Consider the following 12,072-nt stretch of genomic DNA (forward strand, 5'->3'; position numbering starts at 1 on the left):
ATGCGCATTCAACTTTGTGGGGGTGTGACTTTGGACGGTGCACTGAAGGGGTAGGGGGGAAGGGGGTGGAACCTAGAGGAGGTGCTACTTTCAAATTTTCCTAGCTCTCTTGCTAACTCTCCAGGACTACCAATTCTAGCTTTAAATAGCATAACCTAACTGCACCCAATCATAATTCTAAAATATAAATTATAATACATTTACAGTCAGACAGTAATCTGTTTTGGCTTTTTCTTTTTCCAGTGATTGGGGTCAGGTTTGGTACGTTATTCAGTGCATATTTTTGGCAGCCAAGTGGTGCAGATGTTTAACACTGATATGTGCATCACTATTGGTAGCCCAACATCTCATCTCACTTCCTTAACAGAAGCTGAATATTAAAATTAGTCACCGACATGAACAAAGACATTTTCACCAAAAAAGAAAAAAAAAAAGGCACAAACATGAATTCAGGTTGTGAAAAGAGACCATCAGTGGTGAAGTCAATGCGGCAGGCTGGTTTCAGTTATGGTCTTTGGACTGGTGAGTTTTATGATCAGAATCAATGCTCCTGCTAAAACCTGCAACTGTTTCAGAAGTTACACACTTGTACAGAAGCTAACACTTGGATTTCGGACCACAGTGAGTACTAATGCAGATGAAACACAAAGAGATTCTGTGAGTATTACAGGTTCCTGCTACCTCACAGTTGTGAAAATACTGCAAAGTTGTGCTTCTTTACTGAACCAGACCTCAGAGTGTGACAAGCAGCTCTGATGCACCATCAGCTGAAGGATTCTTTGTTGAATTCAAAGACTGTTCCAGATGTGCGCGAGGAGTTGCACAGTCTGTGCAGAGTCCTGGAGATGCTTTTTGGTCCACAGCAGAAAACACCGACCCGCTTACTGACACAACACACACACACACACACAGAGAGAGAGAGAGAGAGAGAGAGAGAGAGAGAGAGAGAGGGATGAATAGAGAGAGAAAGAAGGTTATGAGTCAGAGCACTGAGGTCACAATATTATTCCCAAATCAAATAAAATGACCACATTTGTATAGTTTGGTGTCCCTATTTACTGCCACTTGCTCGCTGTATGAAGATGATGTCCTGAAGCAGCCCTTACTGAATGTTCATGGAATCCAGTGAGTGAAACAAATCTGAGTTCATTCATCAAACAAACTGGCAAAACATTGTCGTTAACATTCCAAATGAGCAAATGAAATATACTGTTGAAACAGTTCCTACTGTACTCACTTTCTATTGGTCTTCCCAATCTCATCCAAGAGTAATTTCCACCTGGGTCGACCAACCAGCAACCTTGAGCTGAGTGGGCGGTACTTCTCCTGAGGTATACTCTGCAAAAAAAGCAGTCAATCACAGAAAAATACCAATTACGTGTAATGCAAGCATCTTCTGATGCTGCAATATTGAGCAGATGGGCACGTAGTGTGGATACAAACTGTTCAGCATGGTGGTGGTTTTAAACACTTTTGACCTCTGAAGTGGAGCAACAACATATTCAATTATTCCAGTGGCTACTGGAAGTCTACCAAAGCTAGAAACAATGAAGAGAGTTTGATCAAGTTGAAATTACACAAGAGCAAGTGGAAAAATGTAACAGCATCTTCAGGGGAGGACTTTAGTCTTTGTCTGTGTTGCAGTGCCCTCTAGTGGTGTGAAAAGACTGACAGCAGATGAATGAAAAGATCTGAGTGAACAAAAAAAGTGTGTGTGTGCGTGCGTGCACGAGCTACCTGCAGGCTGGCTGTCTGGCTGACGTAGAGTTTCAGATTGAAGTAGTCCGGTCTGTTCTCCTGCCACAGCTGAGTATCAAAAATGTAGAGATGAGTGTTTATCATTGAAGGTCAGATGTTCAGATTCATTTAGCAACAAAGACAACAAGCAACCCTCATTCCTAATTAGCTGTGATGGAAAAGCTCCACCAGACATGTAAAGAGGAGGACATGAAAATTGGTGAATAAACAATTATACAAAAAAGATAAACCCAATCAGTTTTAGTGATAATCTAGATGTGGATGGACGTCTGACTTAATATTGCAAAAATGGTTATTGTGGCTTTTTCCAGTACTTCAAAAAGGTTGTTTACTTGTCTTGATAAAAATCAGAAGGTGTGCGTGTTGCACAAAAGATTTGTCCACACAGCCAGTTTCTTCTGGGCAGACTTGAGATCCAGATGTTTGTTTGCTGGTCCTTGTTAAGGGTATGTGCTCTAATAAGTGGTGCTGTGGTTCCCAAATGTTTTGACTGTTGCACGACAGGATGCAGACTTTGTCCTGACCTTGTGATGCAGGGCACACAGCAGCTCAGCAAACCAGTAGAAGGACTGGAGTTCCCTGCAGACCCACACAAAGTACAACCTCTGTAGCCTGAAACCCGTCCAGCCGTCCCTGTGAGGTCAGAAAGAAGAAAGAAATTAAAAATATGTTCTCGGAATGTGCATTCTTTGGAAGAGCACGTGTTTGTGTTTTCTGGTGAATAGACTGAGTAATGACTCGAGTTGCACACTCACAGCAGAGCATGCAGCACGCAGGCGAAAGGCGTGACGCCGATTCCACCGGCGACGCAGAGACTGACATCATAGTTAAACACGTCTTCAGAAGGACTCCCAAATGGACCATCCACATACAGCCTGAAGACACAGACCCAAAATACAATTGACCCCACACACGCACGCGCACACGCACACACACACACACACACACACACACACACACACACACACACACACACACACACACACACACACACACACACACATCAATAACTTTAGTGATGCTGTCACAGACACTTAGGTTGAAATACTCAGTGAAAGCAGCATGTTGAGGCAGCGGTTGGCATTGGGGTAAAAAAATCTAAGGACAGAGGTTCAAAGCTGACCAGGGTCCTTTCTGTCAGGAATCTCTTTGGATACTTCAACAGTCCAAAGTTACGCACGTTAAACTACCTGGTGACTATACATTCACTGAAGGTGCAAACAAGAGAGTGAATATTTGTACATAAGTGTTAGCCCGTGAATTTTGAATTTTTGAATTTGAATTTTTATTTGGCACACACACAAAAAGTTAAAAGAAATCACTCACAAGACCAAACAAAGAAACCAAACGCAAACATAACCTCAAACAATTATAAAAACACAATATCCCAGTTGTGTGTGGGCTGAAGCAAAAGCTTGTAAACGCCCACTCCTATCACGAGTTGCCATATACACATATATATGCACTCATAACAGCAACTACAAAAAAGAAAAGAACAAGAAGACGAGCAAAATTGTTTGTAGATTAATCAATACACCAAACATCTGAACATAGCAGAACACTTAACAGTATGATGCACAGATTAAACAGAAGAACAGAAAAAAAAAAAACAATTTACCGGTACTTAATATACAGTAGTGTTCACAATAATAGTAGTGCTATGTGACTAAAAAGAATAATCCAGGTTTTGAGTATATTTCTTATTGTTACATGGGAAACAAGGTACCAGTAGATTCAGTAGATTCTCACAAATCCAACAAGACCAAGCATTCATGATATGCACACTCTTAAGGATATGAAATTGGGCTATTAGTAGAAAAAAGAAAAGGGGGTGTTCACAATAATAGTAGCATCTGCTGTTGACGCTACAAACTCAAAACTATTATGTTCAAACTGCTTTTTTAGCAATCCTGTGAATCACTAAACTAGTATTTAGTTGTATAACCACAGTTTTTCATGATTTCTTCACATCTGCAAGGCATTAATTTTGTCGGTTTGAAACCAAGATTTTGCTCGTTTACTAGTGTGCTTGGGGTCATTGTCTTGTTGAAACACCCATTTCAAGGGCATGTCCTCTTCAGCATAAGGCAACATGACCTCTTCAAGTATTCTGACATATCCAAACTGATCCATGATGCCTGGTATGCGATATATAGGCCCAACACCATAGTAGGAGAAACATGCCCATATCATGATGCTTGCACCACAATGCTTCACTGTCTTCACTGTGAACTGTGGCTTGAATTCAGAGTTTGGGGGTCATCTCACAAACTGTCTGTGGCCCTTGGATCCAAAAAGAACATTTTTACTCTCATCAGTCCACAAAATATTCCTCCATTTCTCTTTAGGCCAGTTGATGTGTTCTTTGGCAAATTGTAACCTCTTCTGCACATCTTTTATTTAACAGAGGGACTTTGCGGGGGATTCTTGCAAATAAATTAGCTTCACACAGGCATCTTCTAACTGTCACAGCACTTACAGGTAACTCCAGACTGTCTTTGATCATCCTGAAGCTGATCAATGGGTGAGCCTTTGCCATTCTGGTTATTCTTCTATCCATTTTGATGGTTGTTTTCCGTTTTCTTCCACACGTCTCTGGTTTTTTTGTCCATTGTAAAGCATTGGAGATCATTGTAGTTGAACAGCCTATAATGTTTTGCACCTGCATATAAGTTTTCCCCTCTCCAATCAACTTTTTAATCAAACTACGCTGTTCTTCTGAACAATGTCTTGAACGTCTCATTTTCCTCAGGCTTTCAAAGAGAAAAGCATGTTCAACAGGTGCTGGCTTCATCCTTAAATAGAGGACACCTGATTCACACCTGTTTGTTCCACAAAATTGATGAACTCACTGACTGAATGCCACACTACTATTATTGTGAACACCCCCTTTTCTACCTTTTTTTTTTTTTTACTAATAGCCCAATTTCATAGCCTTGAGAGTGTGCATATCATGAATGCTTGGTTGGATTTGTGAGAATCTACTGAATCTACTGGTACCTTGTTTCCCATGTAACAATAAGAAATATACTCAAAACCTGGATTAATCTTTTTAGTCACATAGCACTACTATTATTCTGAACACTACTGTATAGTACTATAAGAAGCAATTTTGTTATTTTTGTAAGATCTTTTCAGGCCAGCCAAAGTACAAGATAATTTAATATTATCAGGGCAGTAATTCCAGATTTTAACCCCTTTAACAGATACATGACTTTTTACAGTAGTACAATACTTTAAGCAGTCATACTGAAATTCCTTTCAGATGATAACAGGACTCCCTCATTTTAAACAATTCCTGGACATGTTGAGGCAAGAGTTCATTTTTAACTTTATACATGAACTGTATTGTGAAATAATCAACCAACTCCCAAAATTTCAAAATGTGCAAACAAGCAAACAATGGATTTGTTAGCTCCCGATATGTTTTTTTTTTTTACTTATCTCTTATAGCTTTCTTTTGTAACAGAAATATTGGATTTATATTTGTTTGATATGTATTTCCCCATACCTCAATGCAGTAAGTCATAGATGGAACATGCAAAGAATGATCGCAATGACTTTTGAGATTTTGGATTTAGTTTATATGAGTTTTCCAACTTAGTTTGTCACCAAGAAACTTATATCAAGCACAACGATCTGGCAAGGAGAGCAGGCACAGCCGGACTAAAACAGAGGGAGCGATTAAAACAAATCAAACACAGGTGTGGGGGACGAGCAGGGGAAGGGCGTGGCAAACAAAGGGAACAGACACACCCCAAACCATGACAACTTAGTTTCAGTTACCATTTCAATTTCTACATCATTCAATAATAAATTTCTACTTACGTTCCTGGGCTTATTTCCAAATATAATACACTTTGTTTTACCCAAATGAAGCAATAACTTATTTAAATCAAACAAATGTTTAAATCTTTGTAGTTCCCTCTCCATAATGTCCAGGAGCTGTCCAAAATGATCCCCATTACCAAACACAGTCATGTCATCAGCAAACAACTGAAGACTGGATCCTGTCTGTCAGCAAAAGTGGGCTCAGATAGACACCCCCATCATACACATGCAGTCACAAAGTTCTTCTGAAAAACTGGAGTGATCTGAATTCGGTTGGATGAATATGGGTGTGTGTGTGGAGACAATTCACCTCGTTCACAACATGACAGAACTTAACGATGCGCTGTTACACGCAATAGCGCACGATAACGCGTAACAACGTGGAACACTATTCTTGACCGTGCGTAATGGTTCCTGATAATTCTCCGGCAACATGTGCCATTAATCGTAACGTGTGGTAACAGGTTGCAGCAGTTCCTGAGGACACCTGATGCCTCTGCCCCGAATCATCATATTCGTGATCAGCGGCCAAGAATGTGGACTTCGTGGCATTCGTGACTTGTCGTCGTTATGTGTAAACGTAGCATAAGAGAATAACCATTTTCAGCCTTCTACAGCATATAATTCATGACAAACTCTTATCCAAATGTCTAAGTTTATAATATAAACTTGAAGGTTATGAAAAATGTATTAAGGCTAAGTAGGGATGCTTCGAATGTACTTCAGTGTGCTTACACTCTTAGAAAAAGCGTTAATCTAGGGAAAGTGACTAATATTGTATCACTCGTGAATATTAATATACCTATGCAATAAAGCTGTTTGCGAGCATAGGGCAAAGGAAAGATGCTACTTATGCACTCTAACATATTTACACTCTAAAATAACAACAGTGTTTGAACGGAAAGAAATGCTTTTTTATTAATTACAAGAAATCAATTTTGTTTTTATGGCCATAACCATTTAGTTTACAATTTAAAGCACTCAGTTTACCTTATGCTATATCTTCCATAACATAAAATCATGACTCTATATTTAATTTACTTAAAGTGACTGAAAGCTGTTTACATGCATAGAAAAAGAAAGTATGCTACAAATGCACTTAAACATAGTTTACACTCTTAAAAAATAATGGTAAATTAATGTTACAATTTAAGAACACTGTAGTTCTATAACAGTTACTTCTATAACTTAGATTCTGCATGACTATTTATGTTCAAATCCAGTAACACAAAAACTGTAGCACACTACTAGAAAGAGTAAACATTTAAACATCTTCACCACCATCATTATGTTGTTTTGTTGCAGTTTTTATAGATGATATTATTATTATTGTTGTTGTTGTTATTATTATTTTACGTTATTGGTATTAAGACGATTATCACCATATTTTCTAACTGAAAACATTGTAAATACCTGGTTAGCAAACTTCCTAGATATGCACAAATGTGTCAACTACTCTCTATAGCTTTCATGCTAGGAAGATCACAGTGACCTAATTTTATGTCTCAGAGGTAGAGGCCTGTTAAAGATCCCTACAGGCCTGAAATAAGTCCTGTACCTCTTTCCATTTTGAAACATACCACCCTGCTAATGTATAAGAATGTACGACGACGTATGACGCCGCATGACGGACAATACATGATCACATAAGCTCAGTATAGCTTTGCACTAGTTGCAGTAGCCATTCTCTACAGCTTAACAATGTCTAATCTTGATCACTGGCCCCCTACATAATAACCATATGATCGTATTGTCTTATGAATAGCAAAATATACACTGTATTACAACCATGCAAACACCCTTTTATAAAAAGCAGGATACAGGACTAAAATCAAATGTCTCCAGCTTTGACATGACTTAATATAACCTAAAGAGTCCCTGGACAAAGTTTGGTGCTTTAGTAAAAAAGTGCACGATTCTATCCCTTAACTGCTGGACTATTGTTCAAAGACACAGACAGGTACCGTGACTAGGAATCAAACCAAGTCTATGTGTTGGTAGCCTAACTACTTATCCCACTGATCTACCTGCAGCAGACCAGTCACGTTTTTTTTTTCGTGCTCCTGTGACGAAATGAGTCAAATTTTTGTGACACAGCTTTTTTTTAACTCGCGATTACTAACCCTACTCCCACCCCCAACCCTAACCTTAACCATAACCTAATCTTACTCCTTCCCCCCATCCTAACCATAACCACCCTGACCCCCCCGCTTCACTTTTAATTTCATGCACCCGTCACAGAATGAATGAGAATGAATTTGTGCTGCTGTGACGAAAATGGGGAGCTTTTCGTCACAATATCATGAAGCAACAGATTAATGTATATTTCGTGCTGCTGAAGCACGACTTGCTGTGACACCAGGTTGCCTGCAGACATTGCTTAGGGGCCCTTCACACATAACACGATTGAAGCCAACTAGCGCACGGAGGAATTGCATACCATTCGTGAAAAATGAAACACCTCGTACGGCTGTCGCGACAACTATTCGTGCACATCAGCAGCCAAAAAACAGAGAGTACCTATTCAACCCCTCTCTCAGCAGGTGTCGGCCAAATTCCAGGTGCTACACACTAACATCCAACACCTCTCTCTGGACACTTACAACCCCAATTCTAGTGAAGTTGGGACGTTGTGTAAAATGTAATTAAAAACAGAATACAATAATTTGCAAATCCTCCTCAACCTATATTCAATTGAATACACCACAAAGACAAGATATTTAGTGTTCAAACTGATAAACTTTATTGTTTTTGTGCAAATATTTGCTCATTTTGAAATGGATGCCTACAACACATTTCAAAAAAGTTGGGACGGGGCAACAAAAGCCTGGGAAAGTTGATGAATGCTCAAAGAACACAATTGAAAACAGGTGAACATCATGATTGGGTATAAAAGGAGCATCCCCAAAAGTCTCAGCCGTTTACAAGCAAAGATAAAGCGAGGATCACCACTTTGTGAACAACTGTGTGAAAAAATAGTCTAACAGTTTAAGAACAATGTTTCACAACATTCAACTGCAAGGAATTTAGAGATTCCATCATCTACAGTCCACAATATAATCAGAAGATTCAGAGAATTTGGAGAACTTTCTACACGCAAGTGGCAAGGCCAAAAACCAACACTGAATGCCCGTGACCTTCGACCCCTCAGGCGGCACTGCATTAAAAACAGACAGCATTGTGTAAAGGATCTTACCGCGTGGGCTCAGGAACACTTCAGAAAACCACTGTCAGTTAACATAGTTCGTCACTACATTTACAAGTACAAGTTAAAACTCTACCATGCAAAGCGAAAGCCATACATCAACAACATCCAGAAACGCCGCCTCCTTCTCTGGGCCTGAGCTCATTTGAAATGAACAGAAAGTGGAAAAGTGTGCTGTGGTCTCATGAGCCCACATTTCAAATTGTTTTTGGAAATCATGGACATCGTGTCCTCCAGACAAAAGAGGAAAAAGACCATCCAGATTGTTACCAGCGCAAAGTTCAAAAGCCAGCATCTGTGATGGTAAGGGGGTGTGTTAGTGCCCATGGCATGGGCAACTTACATACCTGTGATGGCACCATCAATGCTGAAAGGTACATCCAGGTTTTGAAGCAACACATGCTGCCATCCAAGCTACGTATTTTCAGGGACGTCCCTGCTTATTTCAGCAAGACAATGCCAAGCCACATTCTGCACGTATTACAACAGCGTGGCTTCATAGTAAAAGAGTGCGGGTACTAGACTGGCCTGCCTGCAGTCCAGACCTGTCGCCCATTGAAAATGTGTGGCGCATTATGAAGCGTAAAATACGACAACGGAGACCCCAGACTGTTGAACAACTGAAGTCGTACATCAAGCAAGAATGCGAAAGAATTCCACCTACAAAGCTTCAACAATTAGTGTCCTCAGTTCCCAAATGCTTATTGAGTGTTGTTAGAAGGAAAGGTGATGTAACACAGTGGTAAACATACCACTGTCCCAGCTTTTTTGAAATGTGTTGCAGACATCCATTTCAAAATGAGTAAATATTTGCACAAAAACAATAAAGTTTATCACTTTAAACATTAAATATCTTGTCTTTGTGGTGTATTCAATTGAATGTAGGTTGAAGAGGATTTGCAAATCAATGTATTCTGTTTTTATTTACATTTTACACAACGTCCCAACTTCATTGGAATTGGGGTTGTAAAAAACAGTTGTGGAGGAAAAATCTGGAACAGGGCATGGCAACAGGAGAACAAACAAAAAAGACATACCCAACACCAAACCCCCAGACAAAAGACAAGAGAATACTGGGAAAACAAAACCAACCATAACATCAAAAGACAAAAATAAAACCCAGAATAAAATAATCCACAAGTCCAACCATGACACCTCTGTATTAATGTGATCCCAGTTTTCTTCTTTTACATGGGGTTGTAGAAAAGGCGGGGCTAATCACGGTCCTGGCACGAGAAGAGAGAGCAGCTGACCACATTCCAGCTGTTTGTGATAACTGTCTAAGTGCCCCAAGAGTGTGGCGTAAGCTAGTAACACACACGGGTGTGACTGTGGCGACCCCCCACCCCCGCAACATGTGGCGTGCCAGTGTGTTGGCTCCCCCCTCTACACATGTGGCGTGTGTGTGTATCGCACTCCCCCCACAACACATGTGGCATGTGGGGGGATGGCACATTTGCATGACATGCTAATAATTATGAACAGACAAGATCACATGGAGACTAGCCAGCCATGTCTGAGCGCACACAGCACGGCCCAGCCATTCACCGACAGCTGGAAATGACAGCTGAGTGCACACTATGTGTTAAATTAAATACACAGAGAACATAGCCATGACAAGTACATTCAACAAAAATATAAACGCAACACTTTTGGTTTTGCTCCCATTTTGTATGAGATGAACTCAAAGATCTAAAACTTTTTCCACATACACAATATCACCATTTCCCTCAAATATTGTTCACAAACCAGTCTAAATCTGTGATAGTGAGCACTTCTCCTTTGCTGAGATAATCCATCCCACCTCACAGGTGTGCCATATCAAGATGCTGATTAGACACCATGATTAGTGCACAGGTGTGCCTTAGACTGTCCACAATAAAAGGCCACTCTGAAAGGTGCAGTTTTATCACAGCACAATGCCACAGATGTCACAAGATTTGAGGGAGCGCGCAATTGGCATGCTGACAGCAGGAATGTCAACCAGAGCTGTTGCTCGTGTATTGAATGTTCATTTCTCTACAATAAGCTGTCTCCAAAGGCGTTTCAGAGAAATTGGCAGTACATCCAACCAGCCTCACAACCGCAGACCACGTGTAACCACACCAGCCCAGGACCTCCACATCCAGCATGTTCACCTCCAAGATCGTCTGAGACCAGCCACTCGGACAGCTGCTGAAACAATTGGTTTGCATAACCAAAGAATTTCTGCACAAACTGTCAGAAACCGTCTCAGGGAAGCTCATCTGCATGCTCGTCGTCCTCATTGGGGTCTCGACCTGACTCCAGTTCGTCGTCGTAACCGACTTGAGTGGGCAAATGCTCACATTCGCTGGCGTTTGGCACGTTGGAGAGGTGTTCTCTTCACGGATGAATCCCGGTTCACACTGTTCAGGGCAGATGGCAGACAGCGTGTGTGGCGTCGTGTGGGTGAGTGGTTTTCTGATGTCAATGTTGTGGATCGAGTGGCCCATGGTGGCGGTGGGGTTATGGTATGGGCAGGCGTCTGTTATGGACGAAGAACACAGGTGCATTTTATTGATGGCATTTTGAATGCACAGAGATACCGTGACGAGATCCTGAGGCCCATTGTTGTGCCATACATCCAAGAACATCACCTCATGTTGCAGCAGGATAATGCACGGCCCCATGTTGCAAGGATCTGTACACAATTCTTGGAAGCTGAAAATGTCCCAGTTCTTGCATGGCCGGCATACTCACCGGACATGTCACCCACTGAGCATGTTTGGGATGCTCTGGACCAGCGTATACGACAGCGTGTACCAGTTCCTGCCAATATCCAGCAACTTCGCACAGCCATTGAAGAGGAGTGGACCAACATTCCACAGGCCACAATTGACAACCTGATCAACTCTATGCGAAGGAGATGTGTTGCACTGCATGAGGCAAATGGTGGTCACAATAAAACAAAACTGCACCTTTCAGAGTGGCCTTTTATTGTGGACAGTCTAAGGCACACCTGTGCACTAATCATGGTGTCTAATCAGCATCTTGATATGGCACACCTGTGAGGTGGGATGGATTATCTCAGCTAAGGAGAAGTGCTCACTGTCACAGATTTAGACTGGTTTGTGAACAATATTTGAGGGAAATGGTGATATTGTGTATGTGGAAAAAGTTTTAGATCTTTGAGTTCATCTCATACAAAATGGGAGCAAAACCAAAAGTGTTGCGTTTATATTTTTGTTGAGTGTATATAAATAAATAGTACAATAACTACATACACAATTACATAACACATAACTAAAATAAATAAT

The 12,072-nt window shown here is 40.8% G+C and overlaps 1 protein-coding gene across 1 annotated transcript in view; it reads right to left on the reverse strand.

Annotated features, from left to right (window-relative positions):
• Positions 1-239: 239 nt before the first annotated feature.
• Positions 240-12,072, reverse strand: part of LOC117508102 (NADPH oxidase 4) — a 69,693-nt gene continuing 57,860 nt past the window's right edge. Inside the window, exons 14-18 of the mRNA XM_034167753.1 lie at positions 2,514-2,633; positions 2,283-2,391; positions 1,738-1,806; positions 1,238-1,338; positions 240-884 (exon numbers count right to left, since the gene is read on the reverse strand). Of these exons, the coding sequence (XP_034023644.1) occupies positions 764-884; positions 1,238-1,338; positions 1,738-1,806; positions 2,283-2,391; positions 2,514-2,633 (520 nt within the window). The 3' untranslated portion in view covers positions 240-763. The remainder of the gene's footprint in view (positions 885-1,237; positions 1,339-1,737; positions 1,807-2,282; positions 2,392-2,513; positions 2,634-12,072) is intronic.

This window comes from Thalassophryne amazonica, chromosome 4 (assembly GCF_902500255.1).
Source record: "Thalassophryne amazonica chromosome 4, fThaAma1.1, whole genome shotgun sequence".
Classification (NCBI taxonomy): domain Eukaryota; kingdom Metazoa; phylum Chordata; class Actinopteri; order Batrachoidiformes; family Batrachoididae; genus Thalassophryne; species Thalassophryne amazonica.